Raw genomic sequence first — 18,027 nt, forward strand, 5'->3', positions numbered from 1 at the left:
TTCAAATACAATGCTTTTGAAATTTTCATAAATTTATTTTTCCTTACAGCTGAGTAATATTGTATTGTGTGTTTTTGCCATGTTTTCATTATCCACACATCAGTTCATGGGCATTTATGCTTTTTACATGTCCTTGAATTTGTGAGCGAACTTATATGTGCAAATATCTCCGTAGTCAGTATAAAGTTTTGGGGTATATGCTAAGAATGGCATAGCTATGTCACAAGGTAGTTTTATTTCTAGGTTTTTGTTTTGTTTTGTCTAAGGAATTCTCTGAAATTCAGAGAGGTTGTAAGAGTTTGTACTTCTTCTATCAGTGTACAAGGGTTCCTCCTCCCCCATACTCATGACCATACCATTAGTGTTGTCATCCATCTCCTGATGGTATTTTTGCTAGTGTGAGATGACATCGCTTTTTTTGGTTTTTCAAGATAGGATTTCACTGTGTAATAGTCCTAGCTGTCCTGAAATTCACTCTGTGAAACAGAATGTCCTTGAACTCAGAGATCCACCTGCCTCTGTCTTCTTATTGCTAGAAATAAAAGTATGTGCCACCCCTGCTAAACTGTTATGGTATCTTGAAGTTTTTGGTCAATATTTCCCTTGCAATTATGGATTTTTACAACTTTTTTCAAAAAAGTATTTTTAAGTAATTTATATTTCTTGTTTTGAGAATTTTTTCAATTTTATAGCCCATTTTAAAATTTGATTGGGTTGTTTCTTTGATGTTTAGTTTTATTAAGTACTTTATATTATGTATAATATATTGGACACATTGCTGGTAGATTTTTGCACTATCTGTGTGAGTCTCTTCATTCTTCATTACTGTTTTCTCTGATACATAAAATCTTAAATTTTATGAGATCATATATAACAGTTATTTGTCTTTCTTCCTGTGCTAGAGGAGTCTACTTAAGAAAGTCATTATCTGTTTGTTCCTTTGAGTTGAAGCCTACTCCCTACTTTTTCCTCAAGCAGTTTCCCAGTACCATATTATGCTCAGATCCAAGACATTTGAATTTGTTCCATGCAGGTTGAGAAATAGAGTTCAGTTTCACTTTTCTGTATATTAAAGTCCAGGTTTTCCAGAAACATCAATAAATATACCATATTTTCTCTGGTGTATATCTTTGGGGTATATCTCCGGTGTATTCTTGGGTGTATATCTTTGTATATCTCTATCAAAACTCTGATAGCTGTAGTTATATTGACTCATGTCTAAGTTTCTATTCCACTCCTTTACTTTCTGTGTGTGTGTGTGTGTGTGTGTGTGTGTGTGTGTGTGTGTGTGTGTGCCAGTGCTTTTCTGGTTTTGTTAGTATGATTCTGTTTCACATTTTAAAATGAGGTTGTGTGGTACTTCTAAAAGTATTCTTTTTGTTAAGGATTGCTTTGCATATCCTTGTTTTTGTGTTGCCATGTAAATTTTGAAATTATTTTATATATGTTTGTGAAGAACAGTCTTAGGATGTTTATTGATATTCCATTGAATATGTAAATTGATTTTGTTGTGGTAGCCATTATTACAAGATTAATTATCCAAATCTTCGAGCATGGGATATATTTCCACCTTCTGATATCTCCCCAGTTCTTTACTTATTATCTTAAAGTTTTAAGTTCAGAGTTCTTTCATTTCCTTGGTTAGGTGTACTGTGAATGTTTTTAAAATTTTTTGTAAGTCTACTTATTACCTTAGGATTGTTTTCCTGTTTTCTTTTTGGTTATTTATTATTTAGTATATGAAACTACTACTGATTTCTGTGTGTTGATTTTGTATCAGTATACTTTGAAGAAAGTGCTTATGGTCATATGAGCTTTTGGTGGAGTCTGTAGGGTCTCATGTATAGAATCATGTTGTCTGCTAATAAGGATGTTTGGACTTCTTTTTCTGTATTTAGAACTTTAAGTACTATGTTGAATATGACAGAAAAGAGTGTCACTTCTTATCTTGTTCTTGATCTTAGTGGGAATATGTCAAACTTTCAGCCTTTACCTCTCTAAAAAGAAAATCATCTTCACTTGATTGTTGGTGACCATCACAAATAATTTCAATATTATCCAAGGTATAAATGTAAGTTGAGAATCTGAGGAATTAGGAGGAAAAAACAAGAAGGCACAGAATTCAAGACCAGCCTGGGTTGCATAAAAATAAAACTTTCACTGAATTAAATACCAGTCAATAATACACAAAAAGAAAAGTAAGGTCAATAAATAAAAATTATTTTACATGTAGTGAAAATATGGAGCAAAACAATCACATTCTAAAATGAGTCCATTTGTATATGCTTATTTCAAAACCTCACCGTTATTAGTTCTGTTTTTTTCATATTATTCACAATCATCTAGTCACTGTCAAAATAAATATCTTGTTTATACATTTATGCAACATCAATCTCTGCCCCTCTCCCTCTAAACCCCAAGATCCTCAGTTTTATCTCTTAACCAGGATATGACATGTCCAGACTCTTTGTGCTGATAAAGTCTTCTCAGTAGGACCACTTTACGCTGAACACCAAAATCTAGTTGTCCTAAGATACTACAAAGGATATCTTTTTCATTCCATGTCCCTTGAATAATAGATAAATGTCAAAAACTCTTTATTCATAATCCTCCCACCACCATTAGAACTTAACATGTTAGCTTCTACCTCTATACATAGAAAAGGCTGCATAGTCACAAGCCAGATACTCTTTCTTTCATGCCACATTTATAGTTAAGAAAAATGTTTATATGTTGGGAGGGTGGTCTAACTGAGAAGAAATGAAAAAGCAAGGGTGAAAGAGATGAACCCCATGCAATAGTATGATGGGTAGATTCAGTCACAGATCATGTTGTACACTGTTACTACATCCAAAACTAAGCATGCAGTGCAGATAGAGGAACAAAAATAAATGTCTACATGCACTTATAACTTTCCTACTACTACATTTAAAGATGTGAAACCAATTAGTAACGGTTTATACATCATATTTTAGTCATATTAGTTAGTGATATGTATTGAGTACATTGCTATTAGATAATAATCTCTCACCTATTTAAGTAATCTATAAACTTGAACATAAATATCTCAAACAGCTTTAAATGTTCACTAATCTATTTTAACAATATGTAGATTAATCAGCACAATAAAATTTTCACTTCTATTGATTTCTGTTTCTGTATACATACATGCAAGCAGTTGGCATATGTTCTAGTTTATCCCGAGGCTGTTCTTCAAATAATAGAATATTTAAATATTAGTCCACAAGTTTTCATTTGCAATGAAATTTGCCAAACTTGGCTTTTTAGGCACTGAATCTGTCAATCTGAATTGAATCTGAATTTCCATATAGTCACAAGACCTCCACATCAACCTGTGCGTTTACCATATGTTGAAATAGGAGCAGTGGGCTGCATCCCAGGCACCCGGCTGCCCGCACAGCTAGCTTTACCCGAAATAATTACACTGAAACTGTATTCTTTTAAACACCACTTGGCCCATTATATCTAGCCTTTTCTCGGCTAACTCGCGCACCTGGACTAGCCCATTTCTAATAATCTGCTGTAGCCCACGAGCTGGCTTATCAGGAATGATCTTAACCTGCATCTGCCTGGAGTGGTAGAATCATGGCAACTCCTTGACTCAGCTTCTTTCTCCCAGGCTTCTGTTCTGTTTACTCCTCCCACCTATGTTTTAACCTATCAGGGCCAAGCAGTTTCTTTATTGCTTAACCAATGAAATCAACAGATTGATATATGACACTCCCACATCAACCATACAATTCTGTTGCAAAGATTTTTTAAATGATAGAGTATGACATATATTGCCTAACATCTCTACAACTCACAAGTCATATTCTGAAATAATTCTGTTCACACACTTCTCCTTAATCTATTTTTAGTCATCTTGTTATTGCAGGAGGGATGACTGTCATTTATTTATTTCTCTAAATTCAGAACTGAGCTACCTCATACCAGTCAAGCCAAGGAAAATGGCCAAGGCATTGTCTCTGTAGACCTACACATCAGGGATCAATTAGAAGAAAAAGAGGACTATCTAAGGCTTGGTGATTCAAGATTCTGCATATAATATACAGAATTTGCCATTCTCTCTTTTATCTCTATAAAAAGTGAGAAATGTAAGTGATATTTTCCCCGAGTTTCATTCAAACCATTAATTAGTAAATAAAGATATTCTTAACAAGCAGTGAGACTATTTCAAGGAAGGAAATAAAATTCTCTCTGATTTCTTCATAAATTAGATGAATACTAAATAGTTTTGGGAAATTTATTTCCGTGGATTTTGATAGATACTAAAAAGAAGAAGCAAGTTCTAGACTGAGATAGGACTGTTATGCTGAAAGATGATCTTGTGGTATATATGATTGTCTGTGTGAGTAGAGAGGTGTGTTGAAACCTTCCTAGGAATAACAGACTGTCATCAGTCAACAATGTTATTGTAAATGTACTTTCTCTCACAAACACAAATACAAGACCTTTGGGCCAGGTGAGTCCAGATGAGAGGTTTTAGTATAGTTTTCTTATCGTGAGGAATTCTTTTCTCCTAAATGGAGAATATGAATTTTTATAATCAATTAGAAAAGAAAAAGTGAGCTTAAAATGCAAGACGTACAAAATAAATGTGTTTGAGTTCTACAATGTACTCTTTCTGAAAGATATGACCATAAATAAGTGGCTGAAATTTTATGAAACTGAGGTATTTCAAAAGCTAAGATGTGAAATGGAGCAAAGAGATGGACACTTCTTGAGGGCCTAATGTATGTTGAATGCAGACAACTCATTGAGGTTCATGCTTGTGCATGTCCTGGGGTATTTTAAATCTAAGTAGAGGTACTGATGGCCAAGTTCCTCTTTGGTCTTGTGCTCTGTAGATGTCTTGCTAACTATGTATTTCTGTTGTGTGTATTTTGGCAAAATTAATCTAGCATTATGCATTTGTTCCACTCATGCATAATTGGGTTCTTCTTGACGAATTTTAAACAACTCTATACTCTTCATGTCTTTTTCAATAATCTAGGGGCATACTATCATTCTATCTGCGTGAAGTCACTGGTAGATTTTAAAGTTGAAATGTACCCAAGAATATGGTTCTTTCTATGTCTCTGATGTGTTAAACAAGTTACAGATCCAGTAAAGAAATTGTTGGAAATAGCCAGGCGGTGGTGGCACACGCCTTTAATCCCAGCACTGCGGAGGCAGAGGCAGGCAGATCTCTGTGAGTTCGAGACCAGCCTGGTCTACAAGAGCTAGTTCCAGGACAGGCTCCAAAACCACAGAGAAACCCTGTCTCGAAAAAACCAAAAAAAAAATTGTTGGAAATAAATGAAAGATCTTTGGCTTTGACTCATAGTCTGAAATTATAAATCTTTAAGTCCCAGCTACCTAGCTACCTAAAAAATAGCCATTTTGTAAAATTATCTACCAAAATTACAGTTTCTAATCTTGGAAACAAAACATTACTACTATTACAGTCCTCAGAGTCTGTTTATGAACCACTGAGAAATGATTTAAAAGTGCATACCTGTGTGTTTCTTTCATAGAAATCAAATATGTGGGGCTGGAGAGATGACTCAGGGGTTAAGAGTACTTTTCCAGAAGACATGGGTTCAATTCTCAGCACCTACATGCAAGGTAGCTCACAACAGTAACTCCAATATCTTATCTAATGCACTAACACAGACATACAAACTGGGAAAATGCAAATACATATGTAATGAATAAAAGATGGAAAGATACCCAAGATGTGAAATATTAGTTTTGTGCAGACTGTGTCGAAAGCTGGATATTGAAAACAGCTCCTAAGAGTACAGTTGGAATATTCCCTCCATTTCAACTAAACCAGTGTTCATGGAAATAAAAGAAATTGCCAATAAGGGATTACTCTTTATTCATAAGGCATGATGCAGAAGATTATAATTTAAACTTGCTGTTGTCAGCTTTGTCAGTATGATATTGATAACCTATCATTTCTAAGGATAATTTTTTATTCATTTCAACAGGCACACCTTTTGAGAGCCTGCTACAACTATGTGCTGTATCAGGGAGTAAATATCAATGAATCATCATTCAAGTGCTGATGTCCAGGTAGAAACCTAATGTTCTAATATCCTATGAAGTCAGGAGTCAGTAGTTTTGTGAGATGTGACTGTTTTCAAATCCAGATAAGTCACCAGATATTCTTATTCCCTCTAAAAATTCTTCTCTACATAGTTGCCACAGCAACTCCCTTCTGAACAAAAGCAAAAATCATGAGGTCTATAAATGTACCTAACCCCACATAAGTTTCACTGTTGTGCCATATTATCCATGTAAGAATCCACGTTTGAATGTTTTACCCAACTAATCTCACCACTGCCCTTCTTAACCACACCCCTACTTGCTGTCACCAACTATCCCTTATCAATGTCTTGTCCCTTGCTCACAATTTTGAGTAAGGAACTTCAAAAAGACCTGTTTACATGATACCTTTAGAAGAATCTAGAAACAGGGAATGTGTTTTGAAGGCATAAGTTTATTATAGTGGTGATGATTTTTATTTATCCTTTATATTTATCTGTCAAGGGACAAATGTTTAAGAAATAGTAAGAGTACAGAGGATGCATGCCATCTCATTTTTCGTGTGTGCCTATTAGTAGTCCTGTGTACCCACCATGTTCCTGCCTATGTATTCCTCATTGTCAGTATTTCTTGATTAGATAACTATAAAAGCTCACTCCCATTTTCCTTTAACAAGATCCCCTTTGCAATTGTATTTGTGCTCAGCATAGGCACATGAAATGCCATGAATTTGTTACTATATGTGACTAATTGCCTCAAACTACTCTTTGCTTGTTTTACTTTTGAAACATAGGATATATGTAGTATAGGACCAGTTGAGGAAGCATGGCCAGTACTGACAGTCTTGCAGAGGACAGGGTATAAGAAGACATTGGGGAAACAGAGTCTGTACTCAAATATGTTGAATAACAGGCTCATGTGGAGATACTAATACAAAATATGCTAGCTATCTTATTTATGTTGTCACTACCTTTGAATTGAAACTGGCCAGAAGTAAGGGGAAAGTAATATTCATTTGGGATTTCAAAACAAGTACAATGGAATGACAATGCTGGAGGATGAACAATTCAATGCAAGCATCCACTACAAGCCACTTCCTATTTATTCTCTTGTCCTATGTCATATGGCAATGTATTTCACTTTTAGGTCCTTTTACAAGAAAGATAAAGCAATACGTTTCCATGGAGAAATGGAATCAGAGCTCAAGTGACTTCATTTTGTTAGGACTGCTTCCACAAAACCAAACAGGTCTTCTGCTTTTGCTGTTCATCATCTTTGTGTTCTCCCTAGCTTTTTTTGGCAACTCAACAATGATCCATCTCATTCATGTGGATTCTAGGCTCCATTCCCATATGTACTTTCTCCTCAGTCAGCTCTCTCTCATGGACCTGATGTATATTTCTACACCACTGTTCCCAAGATGGCATATAACTTCCTCTCTGCCCAGAAAAGCATTACCTTCTTGGGCTGTGGGGTACAATCATTCTTTTTTTTTGACAATGTCATGTTCTGAGGGCTTGCTCCTGGCTTCCACGGCCTATGACCGTTTTGTTGCCATCTGCCACCCCCTTCATTATCCCACTCACATGAGCAAAATGATGTGTCTGAAGATGATTATAGGGTCCTGGGCACTTGGCTCCATTAAATCTTTAGCACACGCAGTCTATGCCCTTCACATTCCTTACTGCCATTCTAGGTCCATTAACCATTTCTTCTGTGATTTCCCAGCCATGCTTCCCTTGGCCTGTATGGACACTTGGGTTTATGAGTACAAGATATTTGTAAGCACCTTCATGTTTCTCCTGTTTCCTTTTCTTGGCATCACAGCTTCCTATGGACACATCATTTTTGCTGGTTTTTTTTACATTGTTTCTAAAGGGGGTTTTATTTTTTTATTGAAAAAAAAATTTCTGCCTCCTCCCAGCCTCCCAATTCCCTCCCCCTCCTCCCACTCCTCTTCCTCTCCCCCCACTCCTCTCCCCCTCCCTCTCCAGTCTGAAGAGCAGTCAGGGGTCCCTGCCCTGTGGAAAGTCCAAAGTCCTCCCCCCTCCATCCTGGTCTAGGAAGGTGAACATCCAAACTGGCTAGGCTCCCACAAAGACAGAAATGAAGTAGGATCAAAACCCAGTGCCATTGTCCTTGACTTCTCATCAGCCCTCATTGTTCGCCATATTCAGAGTCCGGTTTTATCCCATGCTTTTTCAGTCACAGTCCAGCTGGCCTTGGTGAACTCCCAATAGATCAGCCCTACTGTCTCAGTGGGTGGATGCACCCCTTGTGGTCCTGACTTCCTTGCTCATGTTCTCCCTCCTTCTGCTCCTCATTGGGACATTGGGAGCTCAGTCCGGTGCTCCAGTGTTGGTCTCTGTCTCTATCTCCATCCATCGCCAGATGAAGGTTCTATGGTGATATGCAAGATATTCATCAGTATTGCTATAGGATAGGGTCATTTCAGGTTCCCTATCCTCAGCTGCCCCAGGAGCTAACTGGGGACATCGCCCTGGTTTTTCATATGCGCTCAAAAGAGGGAAAGAAAAAGGCCTTCACCACGTGTCCAACTCACTTAACTGTGGTGACATTTTATTATGCACCTTTTACCTACACTTATCTTCAACCTAGGAGTCTCCGTTCTCCCACAGAAGATAAGATTCTTGCTGTCTTCTACACTATTTTCACCCCCATGCTCAACCCCATCATCTACAGCCTGAGGAATAAGGAGGTCCTGGGAGCCATGACAAGAGTCTTTGGAACATTCTCTTATACAAAACCCTGATTATTTCTTCTCTACTTATCTTTCACTTTCCCTGGAGAATATCATAGAGGAGGGCTGTCTTTAGAAAATGTAATGTGTACAACATACATCATAAAATTTCTGGTGATTCATTACTTGTTAAGATTAAATAATATATTCATTATTACATACTAGTACAATTCCTACATGGTTATTTAATTTGTAACCTTATAGCCAATAATAAATATTAACAACAATTGGGAATGCTATTGATACCCGATTTATATGCATTATAAGTGCACAAATACTTCTGTAAATGTGATACTATTTATGCCAATTTGACAAATTTGTTCTAAAACATTGGCATATAATTATTTCTTTACTCATATATTTTGCTTTCCTTATTCAAAATCTTTTGTGTGTTGCATATTTACAACCTATTGCATTTTTTATTATATACATTTTAAGGGATAATACCCACATGGAAAACTGTGTTGAAAATGGAGCAACATAGAAATTATGAAATGCTATAAAACATTAAAACTAATCACCAGAAAGTATTTTACCCCAGATATAATTGTTCTCTAAAAAGGATAGTAGTTATTAAATGCTGTTCGATTAGGAAGAATAGAGAACTATTATACGATAGGTGGTCAAATTTCAAAATAATCTGTGTGCTATTCTAATGTGCCTAAATTTGAAGAAAACAAAGTCAGCGATTTTTAAGAGCTGTATACACCCACACTTATTCCATTTCTGTTCTTCTTAACTAGAATAGGTCCTGGTGTGCTATTCCATAGTGAGATAAATAAAGTTAAACATAATGTCTCATATCTCAAAGGAGAGAAAGCTGATGGTATTCATCCAATGAAGGTAAAAACTTCAAGTGATAGATTGGCTTATCCCCCTAATTCCACCATTATTCAATGAATATATGTATGACATATTACATTATACCTCATAAGTAAATGCAACTTTCAATTAAAACACTTATAATATAGATGAGATATTTTAGAATGTATCTGTGACAGGCTGAATATTGGTGGGAATTGAGACAATAAAAATGATAGCATGGAACTGATGATTTAGAGAATTCTTGTTTATTTGTTTTATTTGTACTATGATCCATTGGACTATAGTTTACATATGTATCTCACCCGTCTTCTCAGCTCCATCAAGCATCCATGGCCTCTTGTTCATAATTATAAACATCAATCTAGTGTTGCTTGCATGTACATGTGTTTCAGACTAACAAATTATGCCTGAATAAGCTATGCGTGGTTTATCACTTGAGAAAACTGATTGTCCCTCCCTCAATAGCCATTGTCTCTCCCCATTCCTTCAGGTCATGATGGGACCTTGTGAGATTTCATACAACATGTTACTATGCCAATTGATTTGGCCACTATATATATATGTTATGTTTAGTTAATCATATATTTCAGAGTTCGTGGATTTATCTTTACTCTTTTGTCTAGAAGGTGCTACTTTGCAGCACTTCTCCTGTTATTCTTGGTCTTTATGCCCATATTTCCACAATGTTTCTGAGTCTTAGGTGTAGGGGGTATGTTGTAGATGTCTCATTTGCAGGTGGGAACCACAGGGTCACTTATTCTCTTCATTCTCACTAGTTGTGTGTTTGTGTAGTGCTCTTCATCTGATACTTAAAGGTATTTCATTTATTAATATTTTTATTAATTTTTGTAAGACTACAATAGAATTAAATTATTTTCCATTCCCTTTTCTCCCACACAACTCTCACATGCACCCACTACCTTGCTATATTTCAAATTCCTGGACTATTTTTGATAATTTTTATTTATAGAAATTTTATTTAGAAAATTTATTTATAAAAATTTTATTTATATAAAAGGAGAGTTTTTTAGTGAGAGGGAGAAAAGTAAATGCAGAAAAAGGTAAGCAAATAGAACAACAATAAGGATGTCTGAAAAGCCACAAATAATCATACATTTAACTATTTGTATAAAAATCTATAATATATATAATTTCCATCTATAAACATACAAACATATTTTTCCTGAACTTTCTCATTTGGGCTGATTGTACCCACTTCAACATCCAAGTACCACCTAACAAAAACCCTAATATCAGATACTAAAGCCATTTTTTTAGTTGTCTGCTGGGGATACTCAGAAGACTCCTAAAACTCACAACTTATTCCTATTGCCCTTGGTTATCCTCCCTCACATAGGTAGAAGTACCTGTTACTAAAGATACCATACACATCAGAAACAGCTTCCAAGACTCTTGAGCTGGAACTAACCTGAATGTCCCCTAACGGAAGGCTAGTTTTCATGGTACCATGAGTCATCTTGAATGTTTACCAAAAAAGGAGGCAATCAAGAGTCCTACCCAGTTATAATGCCTATGGACAATATCAATGATCCACATGCCATTATAGCCCTAAGATTATACTACTGGCATGAATTCTTTGGTGGTTACAAATAGCTCTCTAATTTGACTTAAGACCCTCTTTACAAGTGGGAAACTTTGTTTGGTACTAGAAACCTAGAACTATTCAGTGCTAGTAAGATCATGGTTATTGGAGGAAAATCTACAATCACTAACTTACTAAGCCAGCCTAATCTCTAACAATAACTTATAAACATCTATCCTTTTGCCAACAGATATAGATATAGACAGTCACAAGCCAATTAAAATGAAGAGTTGAAAAGGCCTAACTTCAATGGATATACCTATAAAACACTTCTACGCCTAAGGTTGAGGAACATTGTGGAAGAGGGGGTAGAAAGATTATAAGAACCCAGAGGATCAGATACTTGGTTGTGATGTTGAGTCTCCTAGTATTATCACAAGTTACATTCAAAAAGTCACCAATATGATTGCCCAAACATGACAGGAACAAGATTACCAATAGATATGCAAGTGGACAAGTAAAAGTCCATGAGATTTCAACCCTCAACGAAGATCTAAAAACCACTGAAAAAAAGCAAATCTGGGATCTAGAAGAGGTGGCTTTTTCCAAGAAATAGAACATGAATTGGTGATCCAGTGCCAATCATCCCTAAGAGCGTAAATGCAAGTAAAATTATACCAAATGAGCAGGTTGTATGTGTGTGTGTATACAGAAAAAGAAGCTATTACTTTGAAGGAAAGTAGGAAGGGGCATAAAGGAGGGTTGGAGAGAAGGAAAGGTAAGGGAAAAATGTAATTATACTGTAGTCCCAAAAATAAAAGTAAAGAAAAATGTTGAGAGGCAAAAAAAAAAGAATGACATTTTTGTTTCTATTTTCACGTATAAGACTGGGCCCACTACTAAATGCCTTAATCTTTCCTGGAATATTTCAGTTCTTGTGATTTAATTGGCAAATACCAATATTGAGTTTACTTGCTTTTAAATCCCAGACTCAGGTAGGTAACTTATCAATATTTTTTGAAAAGCAAATTCTGTGAGTTATTCTTCTCAGTGCCTCCATAACTTCTTTGTTTCTCAGGCTGTAGATGATGGGATTGAACATTGGGGTGAGGACTGTGTAGAAGACAGCCAGAGTCTTGTCTTCTGCTGGGGATCGGAGGGATCTCGGGCGTAGATAAGTGTAAGCAAATGGTGCATAGAAGAAAGTCACCACAGTGAGGTGAGTGCTACAAGTAGAATAGGCCTTCTTCCTCCCTGCCGCAGAATGCATACGGTAGACAGCAAGGAAAACACGACCATAAGAGCACACTATACCAATAAATGGTAACACAAGAAAGAGGATTGTGCTCACAAATACAGTGTATTCATAGACCCATGTGTCCATGCAGGCCAGGGTTAACATGGCAGGGACATCACAGAAGAAATGGTTGATGGCCCTGGATCGGCAGTAAGGAATGTGAAGTGCATACCCAGTGTGAGCACTGGAGTTAATGGACCCTAGCACCCAAGATCCTATTATCATCAGCACACAGACTCTTTTGTTCATGTGTGTGGCATAGTGGAGAGGAAAGCAAATAGCCACATAACGGTCATAGGCCATAGAAGCCAGCAAAAGAGTTTCTGCTCCCCCAAAAGTCAAGAAGAGGAAGATCTGAAATCCACACCCAATGAAGGAGATGTACTTATTCCCCAACATGAAGTCAGACACCATTTTAGGGACAATGGTTGAGATGTAATTTAAGTCAATAAGAGAAAGCTGACTGAGTAAGAAATACATGGGTGTGTGGAGACGGGACTCCAGGAGGATGAGGAGGATCATGGACAGGTTGCCAATCCAAGCTGTCAGGAAGATGAGAACAATGAGAATGAAAAGGAACAGACCTGTTTGTGACGGTGGGAACAATCCCAATAAAATAAAACCTGTAAATGTTTGATTATAACTATCCATCAGGTGTTCATTTAGACTCTCTTAGAAGCCTATGCAATAATGTTACATAAAAGACAATAAAATAATTCGATTCATGATTTCACCAGCCTTTCATTGCTCATAACTGCTAAGCAGAGAATAGTGTACTTTGAGTCATCGTCTAACTTATATATAAATCTAGAGTAAAACAACATATATTAACAAAATATCTTACTGAAACCTGAGAACCTATAAGAATATTTCCATAATGCCCTCATTAGGAAATTGATATTTTTATTCCTAAAAAAATTAGGTGTCATGAACATGAGATTTCATAGTACAATTTTGGAACCCCTATAAATGCCCAAAATACAGGCCCATAATTGAATACATTTTCCTTCCATTCAGGATGACTCTTTTTTGCCATACTCCGGACCTAAGATACATACAAAGATGTAACATTTAATAAGATCATTCAAAAATATATTTCTTTCATATGTTTACCCTTCACACTAATGAAAACCAAGATTTTTCAAAACTTGGGTGCTGTTATTTCTTTTAAACTCTATACAAAATGCTTATTAACAAATGTCAACTTCACAAGCCCATCTTTTTCCTTCTTATCCAATCACATTTGAAACACTATAACTAGACGCTGTCTGTGGGCATGAACATAGCACATTCATTCCACTAAAGAAACAAGTGTTTTTGCCCCTTCTCAGAACCTCCCAAGCACTTTGCTTTTTCTTCATTCCTTATTTTCCTCTCTGCTATCTAGAACACAAGGTGCAAATTTAAACACACACACATTTGTGAATTTTCTGTCTCAGAACTACCTGGGATGAAAAGGCAATAAATGATGTACATTTATAAATATTTCATACAAAGCAGAGGGATAGCTACAAAAGAGGACTCAGGACCTTTCAGAGTTTGTTGCAGGCTTGTTAATGGAGTAGAATCATGCCGCTAAATGGTGGGAGCGAGAAAGAATCCAGAGTCTTCAAAATGTACATGAGCATGGGCTGTTCTTCTCCACCAGGAATGCAATCTGCAGAAGCCTTAACATACTGAGCCCAGAAAATGCATGAATATGTCTGTCTGTGCTAGGGCCAATGAATATAAGTCTGGAAATCTGTAAACTGAAGAGCAAGATATACCACTTAAGAATATACAAACATATACACATATAAACACCCAAACACATACATAGGATAAGTTAGAAATGATGAGGAAATTGATGTTTTTATCAGAAAAATCAGCATCTTCAGAGGTACATGGAGAGGTTTCAGTTCATAGCACAGACATCATTTATTTTGAAGGAATGACAGATGCTGGTAAAAAAAAAAAATACCAGAAACTAAAATGAGCAGGGTTGCTCAAATATAGTCAAGAAAGGCTCTAAAGTAAATTGGAAAACATTTTAAAGAAAAATAGAAATAAAACATAAAAACTGAAGTTTAGAAAAGGAGTATTAAGCTTGGATATTTATGCATATTTAATGCAGGAGGGTGTTCTATCATCATTGGTTAACTAAGAAAGAAAACTGCTTGGCCTGATAGGTCAGAACATAGGTAGGTGGGGAAGACAGAACAGAATGCTGGAAGGAAGAAAGCAGAATCAGGCAGATGCCATGCTTCTCCTACCCAAGATGGATGGTGGTTAGACTCATGGCAGTAAGCCACAGTCAAGTGGCGATCCACATTCATAAAAATGGGTTAATCAAGATATGAGAGTTAGCTAATATAAGGCTAGAGCTAATGGGCCAGGCAATGTTTAAATGAATAGAATTTGTATGTTATTTTGGGTGTAAAGCTAGCCGTGTGGGTCCTAGGCAGGATGAAAAACAGTCCTGCTCACCTCATCACTACACATATTCACGAGCATTCCAAAAAAATGCCCAATGCAAAATAATTATGGGTTGAAATTATCAAATTACAGAACTGAAGTTACTCAGAACTGAAATACATGGCTCTATTGTTTAGATACCATACATGCTATGCAGAAATGTAAAGAGAAAATTATATTTTGAAAATAAAATTATTTTTTAAACAAAGAAGTCTCTTGAGAATCCAGAAAGGTTTTTGTTTTTTTTCTTTTCTTTTCAAAAAAATCACTTTCAGAATAAACTATGGGATAGGTATCTATAAAAGTAGTATCTTAAAAAAAAAAAACAAGCCATGAGGAAAAGTGAAGTAACTGCAGCCAAATACCTACTGGCCTTGCAGTGATGCTGTGTGTTGTACATACTACCAATGTATTCTCCTATGGGAAATGTCAATATCTTTTAGAACATGGAACAAAGATGTCAGCCTCCAACAAACACAAAGAAAGTTGTGGCTATGTTGGAATAGAGGAGCAGGAGAAGGATGTGATATGCAGAAATGCTTGCAGTCTCCTGCTCTTCACAAACAAATGTATGACTTAAAATATTACAGAAGTGAAAGGGTGAAATATTGACCTGAGCAGCAGTTGGGGCAGCTACCTTTTGGGCTGTAGCTGCTTTAACATAACAATTTTCCAGACAGAATCATTTCAAAGTACTAATACAATTGCATGCATGAAGCCTGAAGTAAATTGTGAGAAGCAAGCTGTAACCTATGAGTCTGTGCTAAACAAAGGAGTCTCGAGTGGCTACTGAAAAACAAGTGAAATTCTGAGAAAGCAGATAGTTTCTACAGTCATAGTTGGATTCATCATGAAACATCCCAGACTGATGCTGTTTATATTGACATTTTAAGTGACTGATTAAAATGAAATGTTAATAATTACCAATGTGATTCACATTGTGACTGTACCACTTGTGCTTTCTACAGGGTTTAACAATACTTCCATAAATCACTTTAAGGCTGAGATGAAAATAACAAAGAAAAAATAATGACTGATATATAACTTCATTGATGAGACACCTCCCAGCTGTCAAGAAAAATTATTTCAATCAACTGTGTTTCTTTGTTCCTGTTTGACAAAAGTGAACAAGGTGATATTGTTTAAAGGAAAGGTGCACCTGACAGGAAATTGTTTACAGCCACTGACTACTTGTTTCAAAGGTAAAAAATGGAGATATTTTTGCTTACATGACAAACTGTGTTACCTTCTTTCTTTCTCAAGGTGAAATAGCAATAATTCATTTCTTTAGGGATCATTTGAATAAATTTTAACTTGTCTTGATTCCCCTAACAATGAAAGGTCATGGCACATTAAATAGGTGAAAATCAATCAGACAACAGTGACAAGAACATTATCGGGTGCTGAAGTAACAACACCAATGAAGCAAAAGACCTGTGTGTAGAAATATAGATAACCCACACTTGCAGTGTCCAGATATCTGCCTGAATAAACTGTCTGAATATATTGATTTAGTATTAGAAACTATACTTTATCTCCTCCACATTGTGTATTTGTTTAATCTTGATCATTGAACCTACATAATAATGTAACCACTTTATTTAAGACAGGATATTACTATGTGGCCTTAGCTAGCCTAGAAGTTTGCCATGTAGACGAGAGTTGCCTACTTAGAACTCACAGAGAACCCCCTACCTCCGCCTCATGACTGCTAGGATTAGAAGCATGTGCTAACTTTCCTGGTAACCACTAGCATAGATAATAAAATCAAGTTAAGAAATTTTAAGCATATTTGTTTTGGTCTCTTTTCTGGAACTTAGAGAATACTAATCAGGCACAAACATAGATATTACAGAACATAGATATTATCTAGTTTATCATTTACCAGATACACTGTCTTATTCCTCATACATCTGGAGATAATATTTATGAAGCAAGAAAACGATTGACAGGTTATATCTGTGAATATATGGAAAAAGCGGGATACTTATTCATCGCCAGTAGCAGTGCGAGCACCTATGAAAATCAGTGTGAAACTTCATCAAAAAAATTGAAAGATCAGTCTACTGCAAGACCTAGCTTTACTGTCCTTAGGCATGTATATAAAGTACTCTGTATCATAGTAAAGATTCTTTCTAATCTGTGTTCATTTCTGTTCTATGCATAATAGCCAGGCCTTATAAACATTCTTGATGTCCACAAACAGTTGAATGTATAATGAGAATATGATCCAGTTACACAATGAAATACTATTCAGCTATTAAGAAAAATAAAATTTGCAAGGGCATGGATGAACCTTGAAAAAATCATCCCAAATGAGGTTACCCAGACCCCAAACACCAATGTTACATGTTTGCTCTGATGTAGGTATTAGATATTAAGCTTTAGATACTGGTAAATGCCTTTTTAAATACCCCAAACTTTAGTAATTTAAGGAACCTCTAATGAAAGCCCAAAATACTACATTTCCATGAATTCAACTGGCAAGAATATCCATTTTTCCAATACTTGTATTCACTTAAAAAATCTGATGATAAAGCTTTCTTTCAATTATTCATATTAGAGAAAATATGCATTTTTAGATATGCTTTTCCTGTTTTAAAGAAGCAAGCCTGATTTGTGCAGTTTAAAGTTAAACTGTATAGTACTTGTGAGCCTTTTAGAGTGTTCCTTTATTGCAAGTTTTCTAGGACTCTTCATTACTTTAATGTAAATCACCAAGTAAGCTGCTTTTAGTGGATTAAAACTGATGGCTGTATTTTTTTTAATTTTATGAAAGAAGACCACATTTGCTCTTCTAGAGGCTTTATAAGGAACATAGGATGATATCTTTAAACATCTTCAAAATAATCTCCATCATCATTCACATAAACTTGAGCCATTGTCTCTCATTTAGTCTCTAAGTTATCCTAAAGAACCATAGCTTCACAAGGAAGAGTTTCTTAACCACATGCCAGAAGAGAGCCGATAAGCCAAGAGATGCCCATCCTTCCAGAGAACAGAGCCAATTCATTTTTCTCCCATAAGATTTACATTACTATAGTTCTTCAGATGCTGCCTTTTGGGGGACAGGATATCATTCAGCCAGGT

The 18,027-nt window shown here is 35.9% G+C and overlaps 1 protein-coding gene and 1 pseudogene across 1 annotated transcript; one reads left to right on the forward strand and one right to left on the reverse strand.

Moving 5' to 3' along the window:
- Positions 1-7,238: 7,238 nt before the first annotated feature.
- Positions 7,239-8,830, forward strand: LOC121465083 (annotated as a pseudogene).
- A 3,347-nt stretch (positions 8,831-12,177) lies between these two features.
- On the reverse strand, positions 12,178-13,134 carry LOC121464816 (olfactory receptor 2L3-like). The gene has a single exon (XM_041677908.1). It carries the CDS (start codon positions 13,132-13,134, stop codon positions 12,178-12,180), a length of 957 nt encoding a protein of 318 aa, XP_041533842.1.
- Between the last annotated feature and the right edge of the window lie 4,893 nt (positions 13,135-18,027).

This window comes from Microtus oregoni, unplaced genomic scaffold (genome assembly GCF_018167655.1).
Source record: "Microtus oregoni isolate MIOR12 unplaced genomic scaffold, Mior012 000029F_ref0000214, whole genome shotgun sequence".
Lineage (NCBI taxonomy): Eukaryota > Metazoa > Chordata > Mammalia > Rodentia > Cricetidae > Microtus > Microtus oregoni.

Coding starts and splice junctions, on each gene's coding strand:
- LOC121464816 (XM_041677908.1), bottom strand. CDS start 13,134: ATGGATAGTTATAATCAAACATTTACAGGTTTTATTTTATTGGGATTG.